The following is a 21,997-nucleotide window of genomic DNA, read 5'->3' as shown; positions in this document are numbered from 1 at the left end:
ACTGACCCAATTGTGTGACCATGGACAGTGAAAGGCCAGAGGCAGTTAAACCGTGCGGGGCCATCACAGCCAAGCCTTACCTGACCCGCGTACACACCGGTCAGCCTGACCTCAGTAGTGGGTAAAATGATGGAATCAATTATTAAGGATGTCATAGCAGTGCATCTGGAAAATGGTGACATGATAGGTCCAAGTCAGCATGGATTTGTGAAAGGGAAATCATGCTTGACAAATCTTCTGGAATTTTTTGAGGATGTTTCCAGTAAAGTGGACAAAGGAGAACCAGTTGATGTGGTATATTTGGACTTTCAGAAGGCTTTCGACAAGGTCCCACACAAGAGATTAATGTGCAAAGTTAAAGCACATGGGATTGGGGGTAGTGTGCTGACGTGGATTGAGAACTGGTTGTCAGACAGGAAGCAAAGAGTAGGAGTAAACGGGTACTTTTCAGAATGGCAGGCAGTGACTAGTGGGGTACCGCAAGGTTCTGTGCTGGGGCCCCAGCTGTTTACATTGTACATTAATGATTTAGATGAGGGGATTAAATGCAGTATCTCCAAATTTGCGGATGACACTAAGTTGGGTGGCAGTGTGAGCTGCGAGGAGGATGCTATGAGGCTGCAGAGTGACTTGGATAGGTTAGGTGAGTGGGCAAATGCATGGCAGATGAAGTATAATGTGGATAAATGTGAGGTTATCCACTTTGGTGGTAAAAACAGAGAGACAGACTATTATCTGAATGGTGACAGATTTGGAAAAGGGAAGGTGCAACGAGACCTGGGTGTCATGGTACATCAGTCATCGAAGGTTAGCATGCAGGTACAGCAGGCGGTTAAGAAAGCAAATGGCATGTTGGCCTTCATAGCGAGGGGATTTGAATACAGGGGCAGGGAGGTGTTGCTACAGTTGTACAGGGCCTTGGTGAGGCCACACCTGGAGTATTGTGTACAGTTTTGGTCTCCTAACTTGAGGAAGGACATTCTTGCTATTGAGGGAGTGCAGTGAAGGTTCACCAGACTGATTCCCGGGATGGCGGGACTGACATATCAAGAAAGACTGGATCAACTGGGCTTGTATTCACTGGAGTTCAGAAGAATGAGAGGGGACCTCATAGAAACGTTTAAAATTCTGACGGGTTTAGACAGGTTAGATGCAGGAAGAATGTTCCCAATGTTGGGGAAGTCCAGAACCAGGGGTCACAGTCTGAGGATAAGGGGTAAGCCATTTAGGACCGAGATGAGGAGAAACTTCTTCACCCAGAGAGTGGTGAACCTGTGGAATTCTCTACCACAGAAAGTAGTTGAGGCCAATTCACTAAATATATTCAAAAGGGAGTTAGATGAAGTCCTTACTACTCGGGGGATCAAGGGGTATGGCGAGAAAGCAGGAAGGGGGTACTGAAGTTTCATGTTCAGCCATGAACTCATTGAATGGCGGTGCAGGCTAGAAGGGCTGAATGGCCTGCTCCTGCACCTATTTTCTATGTTTCTATGTACAATCGCGCGCTCTCACACTCACTATTTCTCTCGCCCGCTCTCTCTCACTCTCACTCTCTCTCTCTCTCTCTCTCTCTCTTGCACTCCCTCTCGCACTCATGCACTCCCTCTCGCACTCTCTCTCACACTCTCCCCCTCTCGCACTGATCAGGAGTGGGAACTCTGGCTAATTTCCCCCCTTATCCCGAGGCGTTGACACCGCTCTGAGAGAGGATCAATTCTGGTTCCTTCCCGGTCTGTATGGCCCCGCTGCATACTGAGCTGCTGAGCTGGCGGGACCGCGATTCCAGTCAGTCTATCTGGGGACATGTGTGGAAAAACTTTCTAAAGACCGCTAGTTTATCGGGCACAGCAATAAGACTGTGGGTAAAGAATGAAAATGAAAGGGGAATAAAAACCCAAAATTTTGGCAACGCTCATCAGGCTGCAGCTGTGGAGAGAGGAACCATGTCAACGTTTCAAAAGAAAAAAAGACTCCCATTTCTACAGCGCCTTTAACCACCTCGGACCTCCGTTTAATGTTACAGTGCGGCGCTCCCTCAGTACCGCCCCTCCGACAGTGCGGCGCTCCCTCAGTACCGTTCCCCCCCCCCCCCCCCTCAGCACTGCACTGGGAGTGTCAGCCAAGATTTACGTGCTCAAGTCCCTGGAGTGGTTCTTGAACCCACAACCTTCTGACTCAGAGGCGAGAGCGCTACCCACTGGGCCACAGCTGAAAGAAACTGAAAGGAATTTAATTTGCTTCCTCTCTCCTCCTCCCCCTGCACATCAAGGAGCTCGGGTCAGCGAGCTGATGACTGATATTCTTCCCGTGTTTCTCCAGCCAAACCCTCAAGCCAGTTTCCCCGTGGGTACGGTGATCCTGGGCTGGGCAGGCAGCGGGAAGCTTTGCAGTGTACGGTGATACGAAGCTGCATGCTTTACGCCAGTTAAACTCCAGCAGAACGTTTTGGGGGCGGGGGGCGACCAAGAGCCTTGGCTCATGCCAAGCCCCCGTGGTCGTATGTAAGCGGAATGCTCGCGATGGAGTCTCTGTGCATTCCATATTGGGCAAAGTGAGCTTCTATCCTATCTGACCGGTTTCTCCGCTATCGGCTGATGGAATAAAAAGCTACAGTGTCACTGGGCGAGGTGGTGGGGTGCGATGTGCGTGCCTGGGAGCATGCTCTCCGGTCTGTAGCGCTGTTGGGTTGGGAACAGCTTAAGACAGTCACGTGATGTTCGTGCGGCTCAATAAAACCCCGGCCAGTTGGGTTCGGGGGCGGGGTGGGGGGGGGGGAAATGAGGCGGGTGGTTGTGAGCCCAGTGGCTGAAGTGTCGTCATTATCATAGGCAGTCCCTCGGAATCGAGGAAGACTTGCTTCCACTCCCAAAGCGAGTTCTTTGGTGGCTGAAACAGTCCAATACGAGAGCCACAGACCCCGTCACAGGCGGGACAGACATTCGTCGAGGAAAGGGGTGGGTGGAGCTGGTTTGCCGCGCGCTCCTTCCGCTGCCTGTCCCTGACCTCTTCACGCTCTCCGCGTTGAGACTCAGAAGAGCTCAGTGCCCTCCCGGATGCACTTCCTCCACTTAGGGCGGACCTGGTCTTCGGCCAGGGTCTCCCAGGTGTCAGTTGCACTTTACCAGGGAGGCTTTGAGGGTGTCCGTGTAACGTTTCCGCTGCCCACCTTTGGCTCGTTTGCCGTGAAGGAGCGCCGCATAAACCATTTTGGGATTTCCGAGCAGAGCGCTTGCTTTGGGAGTCTCGTATCTGGCATGCGAACAACGTGGCCCGCCCAGCGGAGCTGATCGAGTGTGGTCAGTGCTTCGATGCTGGGGATATTGGCCTGGTCGAGGACACTGATGTTGGTGCGCCTGTCCTCCCAGGGGATTTGCAGGACCTTGCGGAGACATGTGTATGATTGTGAAACATGTTGCTAATAAGCCAACTGGTTCCGAGTCGCAATAGACATAGAAACAGAAAATAGGTGCAGGAGTAGGCCATTCGGCCCTTCGAGCCTGCACCGCCATTCAATGAGTTCATGGCTGAACATGCAACTTCAGTACCCCCTTCCTGCTTTCTCGCCATACCCCTTGTAGTATGCTATGAATTCTTACACAAAATCCATGCAGCAAATACCTTACAGGGGGAGCGGTTTGAGGAAACCAAGACCCGTGTGCAACTTTAAAGTAAGTTTATTAAAAGCTTACATCGCATCTCCCGTTTTGACGCTGTCGTTATCTGTTTTGTCTTTCAGCCCCGAAGGCAAGGCCTTCCGTTCCAAAGTGGAGCTGCTGGCTCACTTTGAGAAGGTTGGCGACACCACGCTGGACCCCACCGACTTTGACTTCACGGTGACTGGCCGAGGGAGCCCGTCGCGGCGGGAGAAGAAGCCGCCCAAGAAGGCCAAGGCCGCCAAGTCGCCCGGCACGGGCCGGGGGCGGGGCCGGCCGAAGGGGAGCGGCAAGGACAAGCGGGTGCGCAGGGCCGGCCCGCCCAAGCGCCTGTCGGACAAAAGCGCGGCCAAGCTCTTGGTCAAAATGCCCTTCTCGGCCCCCCTGCTGCAGAAGGCCGAGGGGCCCACGTCGTCCGCCGAGCAGCTCCCGAAGGCGCGCAAGGGCAGCCCGGGCCGGAAGCGCAAGGCTGACGCCGAGCCCCGGGCCGTGCCCAAGAAGAGGGGCCGGAAGCCGGGCGGGGGCGGGGGCGGGGCCGCGGTCAGCGCTGTGCCGCCCCCGCCCCCGGCGGTGAAGAAGAAAGTGGTCAAGGAGTCTTCAGTCAAGCCCGAGGAGGTGACGGTGCTGCCCATCAAGAAGCGCAACCTGGGCGAGGAGAGCTCGCCCCTGAAGAAGCGGAAGAGCAGCCGCATCTTCGAGGAGGACACCAGCGGGCCAGCGGCGGTGGGCGGCGCGCCGCCGCCGCCGGAGAGCGGCCAGCCCGAGCTGCCTCCGCCGCCGCCGCCGCCGGCCGATGCTGGGGAGCGGAGCGGCAAGGGACAGAAGAGCGGGAAGAGCGTGATTCACAAGGCCCGGGAGGGCAGCCCGAAGGGCCGCGGCTTCAAGAAGGAGCCCCCGCCCCCTGCCGAGCCGGGCCCCGCCGAGGCGCCCGACCAGCCGGGGCTGCAGGGCCGCGTCGTCGCCGCCGCCGGCCGCAGCTCCCCCTCGGAGCCCAAAGACTTGAGCGTGCGGCCGTGCGGCGAGCGGCGCGAGGCGGCAGCCCCGGCGGTGGGGCCGGCGGACCCCGAGCCCCCGCCGAAGGAGCCCTCAAAGACTGAGCTCGCCGACAAGGCCAAACTGCGATGCGAGGGGGATCAGCGGGGGGGCGTCATCTCCAGCCTGCCGAGGCAGGGCCGGGACGAGGCGGCGGCGGCAACAGCAGCGGCAGCAGACACGCGGGCCACCGTGTCGGAGAGAGTGAGCTGACTTTGACCATTGGGGGAGGGTGGGGGGGGGGGGGAAGGGGAGGGGAGGGCGGTTGGGGGGGGGGGCGCTGTTGGTTGGTTGGGGAAAGGAGGCGAAAACCAGTGACGAGCGAGGCAGCCGTTGTGTGTGTGTGTGTGTGTGCGTGCGTGTGTGTGTCTCTCTTTCCCGCCTCGTGAGTCGGGGCTGCTCACGGAGGCTTCCCAGAAGCAGTGACATAACGCCAAACCTCGACGCTTACAACGGGGACGGGGAGGGGCAAGCTTTTCGGTTCTAACTTCTTCCTCGCGATGTGACTCCATCCCCGCGTCGGTGTTCGGGTGTCTGTCTCTGTGTTTTTGTTCGGCCCTCGGAACGGTAGCAAGCGAGAGGTTGAGCTACCCCCCCCCCCCTCCCCCTTCAACTCATCCCCGGCACATCACCTCGCTTCCTCCCACCACCCCACACACACACACACACACACACACACACACACCCCTCCGCCCCCTTTCCTTTCCCCACCCCCCACCCCAGCTCGCCGTGCCTTCCGCAATCCAGCCGCGCACCTCCAGTCAGCGGGATGCTGGGGGCTTTTGACGGGTGGGACCTCTCCAGTACACGCCCAGTTGCGCCGAGTCGGCGTGTGGTGTGGTGTGACAGTGGGCAGGGGGGGGGTGGTGAAGATAGGAGGTGCAGCGAACTGTCGTGCCTCCCTCTCCCGACGCCTGCTTTTTTTGGGGGCGGGGGGCGGGGGGGGGGGGGGGGGGGGGGGTGTGGTCGACACGGGGGAGCGTTTGCTCCACACCCGGAGACCGACCAGGCGCCACCTTTTGCAATACCGCTCGCGCTGACCTGCTGGCCGCAATTGGGTACCCCTATCCTCGCTGTGGCCTGACCGGCGAAGGGTGGGGTTTGGCCGCTGTGGGGAGGTGGGGGGGGGGCGCCATTCGGCAAAATCTGTGGCTGCCGAGATGGCCGAGCGGCGTTCGGTAAGCGGATCGACACCAAAGCTGGCCCGGTTACCTCATGCGCCCCTCCCCTCCACACTCGCCTCCGCAGCAACACCGTCGCGAGTTCTGTCGGGCTTTTAAGCTGCTCGATTAAAGCTCACCTTTGGGACGTGAGGCATCACGTAGGCACCCCCTTCCTCCCCCCCCCCCACCCCCGTGCTGGTCGAGGTATTCTTTTCTGCCGGCGGGGGGCGGGGGGGGGTCAGGGGGTTTGAAGGAGCAAGTGAGCTCATTGTTGAGCCAGTCTGGGACAGGGAACGGGCGACGTCAACACGACCCTGGGGAGCCCTCGGCCAACCAGAGCGACGGTGGTTGGGTCTGATCGGGGCGGTGGGGCTTTGTAGGGGGAAGGGCAAGGGCTGCGCTTCTCGAAAAGGAATCTCTTGATGCGCAGGAACTCCCTCCCAGCAAGAGCAGTGCGCCATTGTCTCCAAAGCGCTTTGAGGGGGTGGGGGGGGGGAGAGCGACCCGGCGTTTTATTTTCCAACAACTTGGCCTTTCGCGTGGAATTTTTGAGGATGGTGGTGGAGGAAGGGGACAGAATTGTGCAGCGGACTTCCAAAGCGACAGAAGCCCCTCGTGCTGTTTTTTTTTTTGTGTGTGTGTTGCAATGCTCCCCGATGTCCCCGAAGGCTCCCTGCTGATGTGTACATATATATTTTTGTTCTTTTATAAACCCTTCCAGCTCTCAGGAGACACTCGGAATATGAACTCTCTCTCTTTTCCCCCCCCCCACCCGCTCTTAAATCTGACGGTAAATTTGTTATCGATCAAATCCTTTTTCTTTTGGGCAAGGGGCACTCCATTATTCAAACCCCCACCTCTCGACCTCGGTTTTCGAAATTCAATCTCCCTGCACTTCTGTCCCGTGGAAAGGTCGCTCTTTCTGGCTTGTGGGGAGCGGGGGGAACTGAGAAGGAAGAGTGGAGGGACAGGGGGTGATATTTAACAAAAGAAAGTCGTCAAAAAATGACCCAACTTTTTTTTTAAAATATAGGACGCATAGATCAGTGAAGGATGGTTGACTGTCCTGTCTACATCCCGTGTTAGACTGTCAATTCAATGTGTGTGTGTGTGTGTGTGTCTGAGGGTGGGGGACGCAGGAGGTGTGAAAGCCATGACTTCCCCCCCCCACCCCCCCTGCTCTGCTAAAAGGGTCGCAAACACTTGGAAACAGTCGCTGGATCACGGTGACCTGGCTTCTTCCCGAGTCCTGTCTTTCCTGCCTCCGACCCCCCCCCCCCCCAAGCCTCGAGTCTTATTCTTGCTGCTTGGCACTGTCGACTAGAGGGTTTTACAACACCGTAGGCTGCCCTGTATGTCGTGGTTATTATTGAAATCCCAAGAGGTTTGTGTTTTTTTTTTAAATAGCAAAGGGAAGTGCGTTTCCAATCGACACATGTTGAAGCACTGCCCACACTTTCCAAACGTGTGACTGAGTGGCTTTTTAAAACGCCTCTTGCCGAAATAAAAGCATAGCCCCTGGGATAACACTGGGCTGCTGACGACGAGGAGAGAGGGGGTGGTGCGGGGGGGAACCGTTGAGAGGGATGCTCCCCTTCCCTTTCTCGCCCCCCCCCCCCGGCTCCCGCTCCCCTCCAACCCGAATGTATTCCAGTGGAACTGCTGAATGCGTAACGCCCAGCCCTCCAAAATCAGGGCCAGGGTACGAGACTCGACGCAGCAAAGGTCGGGCACTGAATGCATTCAGCTTCTCGGTGTCGGAGCACTGTTGCCGCAATGCCGAGCCGGCTTATTTCGGACTCGCCCGCTGCGATCGAGCACACGGGACCGAAGCGATACGTCTGCGAGAGTTCTCCGAGGCAGCACGACCCTCTCCCCCGCAGACCACCTCTGCACCCAGCAGGCCCACCCGGTTTGCTGGCGGACGAGCTCAATTCAAATTGCAGGGTGCCTGCCCGCCTGGGCCGATACGTATTTTACATTTATTTCAGCAGTGCACGCACGTTGAGCGAACGACTGCGTTCGAGTCCCGACCTGCTGTAACTCAAGCTGGCAAAAAAAAGGGTGTGTGCTGGTACGCAGCGGGGGGTGAGGAGCAGGATGCCCGGGCTGTGTGAACCAGGTTGCAGGTGCCTACAGCAAGGTTAGGATTTGTGTCTCTTCCCCACACACCCCCCCATCCCTTTCCCCACAATCTTCCGTCAAGGAGAGGGAGCGCGTTATGAATCTGTACAGCCAACATTCGCGACCAAACGTCTCGCCAATGTTTCACGCGATGCTGTTTTGTTTCTGTAGGGCTAATCTGCTTTTGTTTTTAACCGGTGTGGGGGCCAAGGACATGGGGAGAATTCGCCTAGTTCTCCTCCCAAATAATTCCATTGGATTAACAACAACTTCAACAGACAAGACCCTTGGCTTAACTTCTCACCCCGCCTCCAGGTGTAGAGTAGCACTTTTATGTGACATTTCTTTACGCCTTAAAATGCACTAAATTGCATAAAGAGTATGCTTCTTGTAAATGTGAGTGCGCTCCCGCACGCACGGCCGTTCAGTCCTTCCACTGGATATCCACTGGATAAATCTCAACCCACAGATTGATCCAGTGGGGATCGCCTTTGTCCCAAACCCTCCAAAGCGTGGCGCGTGTGTGGCTTCGATTTTCTGTGGCAGGCGCTGCCTTTCTGCCCCGCTGCCGTGACAGAACGCAGTCTGCAAAGAACCGGGGTGGCTTGTTGTCTCTTGAGGGGGAGGGGGGTTTCTCCCCGCCCCCACCTTTTCCCCCAGCAAGCTCTCGACAGCTCCCCAACTCCCCGCTGTAGGCACCTGCACCGCAGCCTCCACAGGCCCCGATGTGTTGGGTATCTCGGTCTCTCGCTTCCCCCCCCCACCGGCTCCACCTAATTTGGCTTCCCCCTAGTTTGCTGGACGTCAGCCATGGTGGTCGCCAGCAAAGTTTGAAGTCCTGCTCCCCCCTCCCAAGTGTCGTATTGGCAGCACCGGACCAGCTGGAGAAAGGGGATGGGGGCGGAAGAGCGGGACAGCACTCAGCTTGCATTAATCGTGAAGCGTTCCATCGGCAGCAACGACCAGCTGGGGCGAGAGGGAAATTGTGGGGGGGGGGGGGGGGGGTGGGAAGAAAGCCTCAGATTTTTAAACGTAACAAAGCGCAAGGGAAGTTCTGAATTTGAAAGAAGGAATGGTATTGTTGTTACTGGCCTGTGCGTTTATTGGAAGGAGAGGACTGACCTGTAATGTGTTGCACCTGTAATAACCCCATTCGCACAGTCATCTCGGGGACCAGACCACGATGAATTTAGCTGACAGTTTTGTTTTGAAAAGACTGATTTCCCTCTGACCCCCCCCCCCACCACCCAATCCCCACTTATTGCAAAATGTCTTTTCTGCACTTTTGTTCACTCTTTGACAATTCATTGCTTGTAAGGTATCCATTTTGCAAAATTGGCAGCAACCTGCTGCCAGTTCAGTTGTCTATTGCTGCCAGTATACTCTGCTGGAGGTGGATGGGAGAGGTGGGGGGGGGGTCGCACTTAAGCCACGTGTGATTGTCACCGACTGCTCTCGCCGCCAGTGACAGACCTGCACCCACCCCCCCCCCCCCCCCCCCTCCAAATGGCGCTCTCCACACACACACTCCCATAGAATCGTCATCGAATCGTAGAAGTTTACAGCGCGGAAGGAGACCATTCCGGCCCAGCGTGTCCGTGCCGGCCGACCAAGAGGCTATCCAGCCCAATCCCACTCTCCAGCTCTCCGTCAGTAACCCTGCAGGTTAAGTCCACCTCCAAGTACTTTTTAAATGTGGTGAGGGTTTCTGCCTCTCTCACCCTTTCAGGCAGCGAGTTCCGCCCCAGACCCCCACTTTAGGTGAAGACATTTCCCCTCAAATCCCCCAATTACTTTCAATCTCTGCCCGCTGGTTGTTGACCCCTCTGCCAAGGGAAACGGGTCCGTCCTATCCACTCTATCCAGGCCCCTCATCATTTTACACACCTCAATCAGGTCTCCCCTCAGCCTCTTCTGTTCCAAGGAAAACAACCACAGCCTCTCCAATCTCTCCTCATGGCTAAGATTCTCCAGTCCCGGAAACATCCTGGTAAATCTCCTCTGTACCCTCTCCAGTGCAACATCCTGGTAAATCTCCTCTGCACCCTCTCCAGTGCAACATCCTGGTAAATCTCCTCTGTACCCTCTCCAGTGCAACATCCTGGTAAATCTCCTCTGCACCCTCTCCAGTGCAACATCCTGGTAAATCTCCTCTGCACCCTCTCTAGTGCAACATCCTGGTAAATCTCCTCTGCGCCCTCTCCAGTGCAACATCCTGGTAAATCTCCTCTGTACCCTCTCTAGTGCAACATCCTGGTAAATCTCCTCTGTACCCGCTCTAGTGCAACATTCTGGTAAATCTCCTCTGCACCCTCTCTAGTGCAACATCCTGGTAAATCTCCTCTGTACCCTCTTCAGTGCAACATCCTGGTAAATCTCCTCTGTACCCTCTCTAGTGCAACATCCTGGTAAATCTCCTCTGCACCCTCTCTAGTGCAACATCCTGGTAAATCTCCTCTGTACCCTCTCTAGTGCAACATCCTGGTAAATCTCCTCTGTACCCGCTCTAGTGCAACATTCTGGTAAATCTCCTCTGCACCCTCTCTAGTGCAACATCCTGGTAAATCTCCTCTGTACCCTCTCCAGTGCAACATCCTGGTAAATCTCCTCTGTACCCTCTCTAGTGCAACACCCTGGTAAATCTCCTCTGCACCCTCTCCAGTGCAACATCCTGGTAAATCTCCTCTGTATCCTCTCTAGTGCAACATCCTGGTAAATCTCCTCTGTACCCTCTCTAGTGCAACATCCTGGTAAATCTCCTCTGTACTCTCTCCAGTGCAACATCCTGGTAAATCTCCTCTGTACCCTCTCCAGTGCAATCACATCTTCCCTGTAATGCGGTGACCAGAACTGCACGCAGTACTCCAGCTGTGTTCCTAACCAGTGTTTTATACAGTTCAAGCATAACCCCCCCCCCCTCCACCCCACCTCACCCCACCCTGCTCTTTTGCGGGCGGGGGGGGGGGGTGGCGGGGGTGGGGGAGGGGGGCTGAAGGTGGGGGGGGTGGGCTGAAGGTGGGGGGGGTGGGCTGAAGGTGAAGAGTCAGGTGGGTGCTTCCCTGGGATTCTGTGAGCAGCACTGGTCGGGATGGCAGTGACCAAGGGAATGGTTGGAGATTGATTTTGCAACAGGCTGGGTTGGGCAAGATGCCCGTTGCCCCACTCTCTCGTGCCGGGACCGATGGGGTCAGATCGCGTCAGCTACCCCCTAGTTAAGGAGCAGAAGCGAGCGCGGGCCCCGAGTGTTTCGGGGTGGGGGGGTGTGTCAATTCTTTTCCCCCTTGGTCAGAGAGTTGACCACAGGCCAATAACAGAAATACCGCCCCTTCTCCCCCCCCACCCCCGTGGGTGATTTATTGTGAACTTGTAGGTTTAAGTCCGAGGAGGGCCGCCAGGTTGAAAGGTTTGGCGAACTGCGCTAGTTCCAGAGCTGTTGGTGCTGTAACTATGGTCGTGGGAGCTGGTGGGGGGGGGGGGGGGTGCGTGTGTATGTATAGAGGAGGGGTGCGTGTGTATGTATAGAGGAGGGGTGCGTGTGTATGTATAGAGGAGGGGTGCGTGTGTATGTATAGAGGAGGGGTGCGTGTGTGTATAGAGATGGGGGGTGTGTGTATATAGAGGAGGGGTGTGTGTGTGTCTAGAGGAGGGGTGTGTGTGTGTATCGAGGAGGGGTGCGTGTGTGTGTATCGAGGAGGGGTGCGTGTGTGTGTATCGAGGAGGGGTGTGTGTGTTGTGTATCGCGGAGGGGTGTGTGTGTTGTGTATCGAGGAGGGGTGTCTGTTGTGTATCGAGGAGGGGTGTGTGTGTATAGAGGAGGGGTGTGCGTGTGTATCGGGGAGGGCGGGTGTCAAGGTGGAGGGGGGGTGTGAAGAGGAGGTGTGTGTGTGTGTAGAGGTGGGGGGGAGGGGGGGGGTGTGAAGAGGAGGGGTGGTGGTGTGGAGGGGGGAAATGCGCTCATCAAGCCTGACACACTATGTCGATCAGTCTGAGGCAGCCTTTGGGACTGGGTGTGGAAGAGAGAAGCTGGGATCCTTGCCCCCTGTACGTTGATGTTATTTGGAGTCGCTGTGTGTAAAATAGATGCCCCATCATCAGCAGCCTTAAAACACAGGATAACAGGACAGTGGGCACTGGTCGGGGTTTACTGACTGTCCGGAACAATGGGGCGATGAGTATGCTGCTGTGATTTGGTCCGGTGGTTTCAGGCGTGCTTTTATCTGCCGCTTAATTTCCCCTCCCACCCTTCTCAGCCGGGAGATTCCCCTGCGTTCTGCATGAGGGGCGACTGCAGGCTGAATTGTTGCATCAAGACGGGTAATTCCCCCAGCAGTTGTCCCACGTTAATGGATCACGCTGTCTGCTTTCCTGTTACAGAAAAGAGGGCTTCACTTTTGCAATTCAGCTCACTGAAGCACGGCGGGTTTTTTTTTTAAACCCACATGACCCATCGAGAAACATGTTCACAGTTTCTACTTTGTTGAGGGTTAAAGCCTCGGTTGCAGTTGTCTTTAAGGGGTGTGGGTGGCTGTTTTCTGGAGGGGCAGCAATGGGAAACGGCAGGTGTAGCATGGACAGATTCGTTCATTCCCACTGTTGAGCACCCCAGAGTGATGTCTGCTCCCCTCCCGAGAAAGCGTGGCCGAGCTCGGGGGGGGGCCTGCAGGGAAAGGAGACCAGCTTTCATCCCCCTCCTGCACACGGGCTGACGAATATCTCTCCCCGCGTAACGTTTGGGGCTGTGTCACCATGCTGGCAGAATGCTTTGCAGCTCAAAGAGACGCATTCTCCCCCGCCCCGGGTGAATGGTGCCCGACTGCCTGGGGGATTGGGCCGTGAACGTGCACCTTCACTGCTGGGGACATCCTGCTGCAGTCGTGGCGGCGACTTTAGACTTGAAAAGAAAACATACCCAACTATTTGGCCTGGTTGGAGCATGGTGTAAGCAGCAGCACACCAACTTCACCGGCCTGCGGGAATTGAAAACGCATTTATAGCCTCCGCCAGTAGCATTTCGACTGAGAGTCGTGTCCCAGGCACTTGAAAAAAATTTTTTTTACCCCCCCCCCCCCAGTTTCTGTCTGAATGGCCCTTCCCGTTTTATAAATATTGGGAATAAAACACGATATCCGCACACTTTGTTGCCTGTGTTCGGATGACCTGTGTTCCTGCATCGCCTCATCCGAGATCCTGAAATGAAACTTACTTCAGCCTCTTGGTGGAGATGTTTGTGTGAGTGTGTGTGCCTGTGTCTGTGAGTGTGTGTCTGTGTCTGTCTGTGAGTGTGTGTGTGTCTGAATGAGAGTATGGTAGTATTTATCATCGTGTGTCTGTGTGCGAATGAGTGGTAGTGTGTATGTGTGCGTGGTGGTGTTTTGTGTATGAATATGTGTGTGTGGTGGTGTTTTGTGTGTGAATGTGTGTGTGGTGGTGTTTTGTGTGTGAATGTGTGTGTGAGCTGGTGTTTTGTGTGGTGGTGTTTTGTGTGTGAATGTGTGTGTGAGCTGGTGTTTTGTGTGGTGGTGTTTTGTGTGTGTGAGTGATAGGGTGTGTGGTGGTGTTTTGTGTGTGTGAGTGATAGGGTGTGTGTGGTGGTGTTTTGTGTGTGTGAGTGATAGGGTGTGTGGTGGTGTTTTGTGTGTGTGAGTGATAGGGTGTGTGGTGGTGTTTTGTGTGTGTGAGTGATAGGGTGTGTGTGGTGGTGTTTTGTGTGTGTGAGTGATAGGGTGTGTGGTGGTGTTTTGTGTGTGTGAGTGATAGGGTGTGTGTGGTGGTGTTTTGTGTGTGTGTGTGATGGTGTTTTGTGTGTGTGAGTGATAGGGTGTGTGGTGGTGTTTTGTGTGTGTGAGTGATAGTGTGTGTGTGGTGGTGTTTTGTGTGTGTGAGTGATAGGGTGTGTGGTGGTGTTTTGTGTGTGTGAGTGATAGGGTGTGTGTGGTGGTGTTTTGTGTGTGTGAGTGATAGGGTGTGTGGTGGTGGTTTGTGTGTGAGTGAGTGTTTGTGTGTGTGGCAGTGTTTTGTGTGAGTGTGTGTGTCTGAGTGAATGAGTGTATGGTAGTGTTTATGATCGTGTGTCTGTGTGTGAATGAGTGGTAGTGTGTATGAGTGTGTGTGGGGTGATGTTTTGTGTGTGAGTGAGTGTTTGTGTGTGTGTGTCTGTGTGGCAGTGTTTTGTGTGTGTGTTTGAGTGAGTGGTAGTGTGTGTGTGTGCCTGTCTATGTGCGCGCGCAGGCATCGTTTCTTTGTTGAGAAGATGACATTGCACTCGGGCAGTACGGCCCAGTGCGGACTCTGGGGTAATGGCTTGAGTTGCTCAATCCCATTAGTGTCAGTTTTGGGAGGTTCCTCGCGCGTTGGAAGCTGAGCTTCTAATTGAACACAACGGTGTTTCAAGTGAGAGATTTTTCAGCAGGAAGAGAATCAGTTGCTTAGTGTGGCAAGAAGACCCCGGGAAAAGATGTGCGATTGTGTTGGTGTCCGGATACCCAGTCACGCTCCGACCCTTTGGGAGGGCAGGGCGGAGACGAGCATTTCCCCCTTCCCCCTCTGCTCCCCCGATGGGAGACGGCGACAGAGCTTGATCCCAGACATCTCGCAGTGTCGCTCCCTCCTCTCGGCCTGGCCCTCGTAAACACGACTCACTGCGTGGGGCTGAAAAGCCAGCATTGTCTCGCTCTGGCTGGCTGGACCTCGGAGAAGCAGCACTTACTCCTTTCCCCTATCCCCACCCTTCTCCCTATCCCTCTCCGAGCACTCCTGCTCTGTTTCCGTACACCCCCACGTCGGGACGCCTCGCTGTGGCTTTTGTTAACCGCCCTCCCCAACAGCTGGACAAACATCTGTAAGAGTGCCGGAACGGCAGTGGCTGTAAAGATCCACCAGGAAATCTTGTATAGTCTGCACTCCCCTAACACCTTGTTCTCGTGTGTGTGTGTGTGTGTGTGTGTGTGTGTTGTCAGTGAGGAGATTCTTCCTGTAAACCAATAACCCCTAGGTTTAACCCTTGGGTCTTCGATTCTTTAGAATAAAGCTTTTTTGTTTTTGCACGGAGATAGAGAAAAGAAGTTTATATTTTGTTTAAAAGCTGGGGGACATCATAATTGTAAAACTGTTCTATTTGTGACTCCACCCAATTTGTTTTTGAGTAAAAAAATATATATAAATTATATACACACACAGTTGCTTTTCCAGCGTTCACACTATACCATCACGTAGGTAACTCCGTTGGTGTTTATATTTTTAAAGCGGGACAGCTTAGTGCCCAGTGCTGCCGAGTTCATCGTCGGCCCAGTACTAACAGTCCCGCGAAGCTGTGTGGCTGGGCAGCGGTCTGGAGGTCCCCGCGTAGGTCACTCGCCAAAAAAAAACACACAACTTAGTGGGGAGGGGGAACACTGCCCAGTCGTAAATCGAGATTCCCGACTTTAATCCAGCTCCCTTTGTTCTCGCCCACTAACCCATTTTTCTTTTTTTTTAAAAAAAGGAATGAAAATTAAGTTTTATCAAAAAGCTAAAAAAAAAACGTGTGTGACGTTAACAAATGGAAGACTAAATGTCGTGGGGGGGGTGTAACGAGAAAGGACTTGCATGTCATCCTTGGGTGCACATTTGTCAGCCGCGCGGTTTGGCAAAGCGCTTCCGTGTTTCCGTGATTGCGGCCAATTCCTAGCCGTTAATGTTTGTGCCAGTAAATTTTTTTTTAATAGATAATCCGTTTGTCCGGTAAGGATTGACCAGATGGGGGACCCTCCTGGTTTATATTTTTTACATTTTAGTAATATATATATAGAATATATAGAGCTTCCTATAGAATATAAACATATAGTTTCCTATAGAATATATATGTATAGTTACTTAATAGATTCTAGCTCAGTGCTTCCTTCTCTTGTACTTGTCTGATTACCGTGACTATGGAGCCAGGCCTGCAGTTTGTGAGTGTGTCAAGAGCGCCTTTGACTCTCGCTCGCTCTCTAACTACACTACAGCGCTGGACCATTTGTTGTGCTAACTGTGCGGGACTCCCTGTTTGTTCAGCAGGGCAAGGACTGTGATTGCAGAGTCCCTCTTCGTCCAGTGAGGTACTGCTTTATGCTCACTGTGTTAACCGTGTCAAATTCTTGCCTGGCCGGGGTAAGGGTTACCTCTTGTGTGATGGTGTAGTTTCTGTTCGCCGGTGTGGGGGGAGGTGGGTGTGGGGTGGGAGGGGTTGGGGAACACGTGTGTGTGTGTGTGTGCGCGCGCGGGGTGAAGCCCCTTCGCTGCGTAACGGGACAACATTCTTGTTTGTTCAGCAGGGTAAGGGGTCGCTCACTGTGTAACAGGGTGGAGCTTTGGTTAAATCAGCAGGATGAGGCTCACTCACTGTGTAATGGGATGGAGTTCTTAGCTTATTCAGCGGGGTAAGGGTCGCTCACTGTGTAACTGTGTTAGGGTTTGTATCGACCAACGGTGTAAGGATTAAGGTGACTGCAGACTGATTGGCCTTCTCTCATTTAACCATACCAAGTGACTCTTAAATGTGACTTCCATGACTCACAAGCACGTATGATCTAATGTGGTCGCCCATCACTGTCAAAATGCAAATAAACTTCCAAGTCCTGAATTTTAATCATTTTGTAAGAGTTTTACTTGGCAGTGAAATAAAATTAAGTTTTTTTTTAAAAAATCTTACCGGCTTGTTGGCTGTCCTTCAAACTTCCAGCCCACGAGGTCAAAGATCAAAGACCCAGGCCCCCAACCCGTAAATGCAGCGCTCTTAAACGGCAGGATTTGAACCAGAACGCTGACGCCGTGTCTTGTGCTTGTCTCCACGAGGCCGGCCGCAGAACGGGATTGTTGGTGGCCTCGGTGTTCACCCGCGTCCTCCGAATCCTGAGCGAAGGCCCACTTGCACTGGGGGCCGGAGATGGGAGTGGGGGGAGGGGGTCCGGAAAGGAGCTGGGGTGGAAAAGCTGGGAATGTCGGATAAATGTGGAATGAAGGACGACCGGGCCCGTGGTGGGAAGTTACGCGATGCTGGTTTCACGGCGGCCGACGGTTCCTTGCCCCTTCCCTGTGCCGCCCGCCATCTTTGAGAGAGCCTGGCCCCGCCCTCGCCAGCCCCTGTGCGGGTGCGTGCGGGAGCGTCCCCGAGTTGAGTCGCGCCTCCCGTTCCTTCACGAGCAAGAAGTAACTCGATCTCGGCCGGTTACCTCCCCGCCCGTTGGGCCACATGCGCCCGCCATTTTGTGCGAGAATGGTCCTGTGGTACAATTGGTCGGTTCCCCAATGCACTGCATCACCCCCTTCCTGCCACCCCCCCCCACCCTCCCATTCCTTCACTGGGCTGGAAGGTACATTCCCAGCCATCCCATTGCCAGTTCTACCTGTAGATAGATGGTGTCCTGCCATAAGTGTGTCATTCATGGACCCACGTCAATTATAAAAGACATGTCCCGTTTGCTTCTGGTATTTCGAACGGTTGGACGCAGATAGTGTTGTGATGTGTTACTGTAGTCAAATTTTTTAATGTATATATAATACAAGTGTCGGTACCACAGTGGGCTTGGATCGTGGAGAGAGGTTGGACATTGCTTGAGCATCGGCTAAGAGAGTGGTTGACGGAAAATGACCCCAAACGAGCTCCTGTGAACAGTGTGTGACCTGCGGCCTAAATTCAATTTTTTTTAAACTTGATGCATCAAAGCCAGACTGAATTCCCTTTTTATCGGTTGCTCGCCCCCCCCCCCCCTCCCCTCTCTTTCATTTCTAATATCGCACGCCATTCCTTGACCTCGGAGTGCCAGGCAAGCACAATCTCCTGCAATCAGCTTCTGACGACGACTGCTGTTTAGAGAGCAGGTATTGGCAGACTCTCTCTGTCAGCCAGTCGAAACTCATCACGCAGAGGGAACCAACCCCCCCCCTCCCAAACCTCCCCGTAGCTTTGGATTTGCGTCAAGAAAGGGAGGTGGGATGGAATGCCCCACCCCCATTGGCGCTTCACCAACCCGCCCCCCCCCCCCCCCACCCCAGGCTCGCAGGAATTGCACCCGTCGCAACCATTGCAGCTGTTGAAAACGCTCCCGAGGTCGTGTCCTCTGCCCCGAATCGCTGCGTCACTGATAACGGGAGAGATCCTGTGCCGCTCGCTGGTGTGTGTCCCGGTTACCTACCCCCCCCCCCCTCTCGCCGTGTTGCACTGTTAATCGGAGGCAGCGTTAGGCGTGAACCTGTCGTGGAACCTTCCCCCCTTCCCCCCCACACCTCCCTCCCCGCCCCACCGTGTGAGAGACAGCACTGTGAAGGTGACTCCAATGGAAACTGGTGAGCTGCGGGCAGGGGGGGGGGGAGACCGCAATTCAGGGAAGGTGATCAGCCCATCGATATCCAAGGGTGCAGGTTCCACGTGCGAAAGTGCGCGGTCGAGCAACTGCTCGGTTTTGCGAGCCGTTGGGATACTCCACCGCTGCAAACTCACGTCCCCGGGGCGAGAACCTCTCGAAGTAGCCCCGGCAATAACGGCGTGCAAAGATCGCCTTAAACCCCGATTGTGGAATCGGCCTTGCACCGCACGACACAGGATGCTCCCCACCCCCCGGAGACTGCTGGAGCAAGGCCCCGAGTGGCTTACAAGCCAGCGGACTCGTTTGATTTTTATTCTTTTTCTCGTTCTTTCATACTTTGGAACAAAGTCGCTCTCGGGTCCCTGCCGAAGTCTTGTGCTCGGATCTCAGTCTGCGTGTCAAATGGTCCCTGTCCCGAGGCGGAGGAGGGGGGGGGGGGGGCGCGTGTATGTGTGTGTGTGTGCGCGCGCACGCCCGCTCTGGTTAAAACCCTGACCCTATGGGAAGCCAAGCTCGGACTCCACCTGGAGAAGATGGCGGGGTGAGGGGGGAGGGTGGGTGCGTGTCGTCGCACGCGTCCTGGCTGCGAGAGCGACGGCTCGCTTAAAACCCCGCCGCGCTCGGTCTCGTCGTTACGAAGGGAAGCCCCGCAGAGAGTTTGGCCGTCGTCTCATTCCTCGTTGGGCGGCGAATGAAATGCGGAGGGGGGGCGGGGCCTGTCTCCACCCGGGGCCAGTTCTGCCGCTCGCCCGAGATCTGACGTCAGGAAGCGGATGTGCATGCGTGGAAGCACTCGTGCGGAAGTAAATATAACCCATCGATAAATTCCGGTGTGGCTGAGGGGAGGAATGACATTTCCCCTCTCTGGGACATTGGATGGTCTTCCTCGCATCTGGGTTCAGGGGACGCCCCCTCCACCCTCCTCCCGACCCTCTTCCATTAACGCACCGATCTTCCGTTTTCCGCTGACCCACCACACTGTGCTCAAGTTGCCCACGCCGCGATTTCAGGCCAGCGCAGTTGCCCGAGCACCTATCCCAACGGGCTAACGTAGTGTATCCCAGAGTCCGCAGTGAACTGGTATTCAAGAATCCGTATCCGTGACCAACTTGTGGACACGAGCAATAGCAGCCGGAGTCGGCCATTCGGCCCCTCGAGCCTGCTCCGCCATTCAAGAAGATCCCGGCCGATCTCCCACCTCAACTCCACTTTCCCGCCCGACCCCTCGAGTCCAAAAATCGATCGATCTCGGCCTTGAACATACTCAACGACTGCGCCTCCACAGCCCTCTGGGGCAGAGAATTCCAAACGATTCACCACCCTCTTGAGTGAAGAAATGCCTCCTTGTCGCAGTCCTAAATGGCCGACCCCTTTATCCCGAGACCGTGTGATCCCTGCTCGGGGTCACCCCTAACCTCCCCAGCCCGGGGGGGGGGTGGGGGGGGAAACATCCTCCCTGCATCTACCCTGTCAATCCCCCTCAGTATCAAGGGTTCTCCCACTGGTGAAGAGAGAATTTTGGTTTCATTGTGGAGTGCGTAGTTTCACGCTCTCAATGCTGTGATAGCACAATGACCCTCTTGGCTCTTAGTCTGTCTCCTTCTCTGTTGACAGATTGAGTGCCTCTGGGCCAGATCCCAATCACCCCCGCCCCACCCAGGTCAAACTATTCTACCCCCACACCTCCCCCCACCCCCGCCCCCCCCCCCAAATCAAGAACTTCCCAAGTGGCTGACTTGGATCAATCGGCTAGGCCACTGCCCCTTCCTGTCTGTCGGACCCAGCTTCTAATCCACCCCCAAACCAACGGAACGAGCACTTGTTGTCGCGTGTCCAACTCAGTAACTTTGCCACGGCCTCTGCCCAACTTGTGGTGAGTGTGGATCCATAATGGGGAGGCTGTATCCATCACTCGGCCCCGAAACCAGTGGGGGTGGTGGGGGGGGGGGGGGGAGGTACAAGCGTGGCTGGTGCGGACGATAGCAATGTCGTGGAGCAGCGGGAGGTGGTCTTCTGGAGCTCGGGGTTAAGTGCGCTCGACGGAAGAGGGAGCTCCGTCCCCAGTTGTTTCTCGACCCAACCTTTGGTGCTGACGTCGGAGGCCTCGAGCGCCCCCGTTCACTTTACCGAGCTCGGCCCTTCCACTCGCCTCTCCCAGCTCCTCGCCGTCTACCGCCGCTTGTGTTTTGCGCAAATGGTGAGGGGTGGGGGGGGGGTCGGAGCAGATTGATTGAGCCGCGTCCATTGAGCGCACGCAGACTTGTCACCTTGGGTGGCAACCACGACTGGAAGGCTGAATGAGCACGTGATGGGGGAGGTGGTGCAGTCCCCCGTGCCCAGGGAACGCTCATTCCGTGGAATATTTCCAAGTGTCCTTGCCGCGCCGTCTACTGAGGAGGAGGGGGTTCCCCTCATTGACTCCAGGCGCCTCGCTGGCCACGTGAGGAGAATTGGGGTTCGGCCAGGCTTCAAAATGGCTGCCGATGCCCCTCACCGCCTGTCCAGTCAAGAACCACGTTGGTTCCCCATTCCCGGTTTTTCCAACCAAGTGTTGGAAGCGAAAGGACCCCTCCCAGTTCCGGAGGAAAACGGACAAAAGTCCCACCCCCCCCCCCCCAACAGCGGGTGGGCGGGCAGTCAGCCGCGGACATCGCAGGTCCAACCACCACTGAGAGTGGCGCCCACGACTACCTTTGCCGCCTCTTCAGACAAGTCTCAGTCACACGTTCGGCATTGGCAAAGGAGACACGGTTAGCTCCAACAATACTGCCTGTGTTCTTGACCCAACTGGTGGCCATTGTTCCCTTTGACCTTTCCCCTCTCACACTCTCTCTGTCTCTAACGTTCTCTCTCGCTCGTTCTCCTGTCGCTTCCTTTCTCCCTCTGTCGCTCTTCCTCACTATCCCTCTCTCCCTCTTCCCCCTCTCCCCCTTTCTCGCTGTCTACCTCACTATCTCCATCTTTCTCCCTCTATCCCTCGTTTTCTCTCTCTCCCTCACTCCCCCTCTTTCTCTCTCGCTGTCTATCTCACTATCTCTGTCTTTCTCCCTCTATCCCTCGTTTTCTCTCTCTCCCTCACTCCCCCTCTTTCTCTCTCGCTGTCTCTCTCACTATCACTATCGCTCTATCCCTCTCCCCCCCCTCCCCCGCCCTCTGCTTATCTCTTACTCTCTGTCTATATCACACTTGCTCTCATCTTTCTCCCTCTATCCCTCTTTCTTCCCCCCCTCTCTCTCTGCTTATCTCTCTCTCACACTCTCTCTATCAATCTCTATCTTTATCCCTCTTCCTCTCGCCCCCTCTGCTTATCTCTCACAGTGTCACTCTCAGTCTCTCTCTCTCTCTCTCACTGTCTATATCACTATCACACTCCCTCTTCCTCTCTTGTCTCTCTCTCTTTCCCCCTTATCTGTCTCTATCTCACTGCATCCCTATCTTTCTGCCTCGATCTCTGTTCCTCTCTCTCTCTCTCTCACTGTCTATATCACTATCACACTCCCTCTTCCTCTCTTGTCTCTCTCTCTTTCCCCCTTATCTGTCTCTATCTCACTGTATCCCTATCTTTCTGCCTCGATCTCTGTTCCTCTCTCTCTCTCTCACTGTCTATATCACTATCACACTCCCTCTTCCTCTCTTGTCTCTCTCTCTTCCTCTCTTGTCTCTCTCTCTTCCTCTCTTGTCTCTCTCTCTTTCCCCCTTATCT

At 55.1% G+C, this 21,997-nt stretch overlaps 1 protein-coding gene across 1 annotated transcript in view; it reads left to right on the top strand.

The window, feature by feature from the left end:
• The window catches only part of mecp2 (methyl CpG binding protein 2), an 87,037-nt gene extending 82,133 nt beyond the window's left edge, over nucleotides 1–4,904 (top strand). The window contains exon 3 of the mRNA XM_070869149.1: nucleotides 3,737–4,904. Coding sequence (XP_070725250.1) covers nucleotides 3,737–4,898 — 1,162 coding nt within the window. The 3' untranslated portion in view covers nucleotides 4,899–4,904. The remainder of the gene's footprint in view (nucleotides 1–3,736) is intronic.
• Nucleotides 4,905–21,997: the final 17,093 nt, after the last annotated feature.

Source organism: Pristiophorus japonicus, chromosome 32 (assembly GCF_044704955.1).
Source record: "Pristiophorus japonicus isolate sPriJap1 chromosome 32, sPriJap1.hap1, whole genome shotgun sequence".
Taxonomy (NCBI): Eukaryota; Metazoa; Chordata; class Chondrichthyes; family Pristiophoridae; genus Pristiophorus; species Pristiophorus japonicus.
Note: the sequence above shows the minus strand (reverse complement) of the source record. Positions and strands in the feature narration are given on the sequence as shown.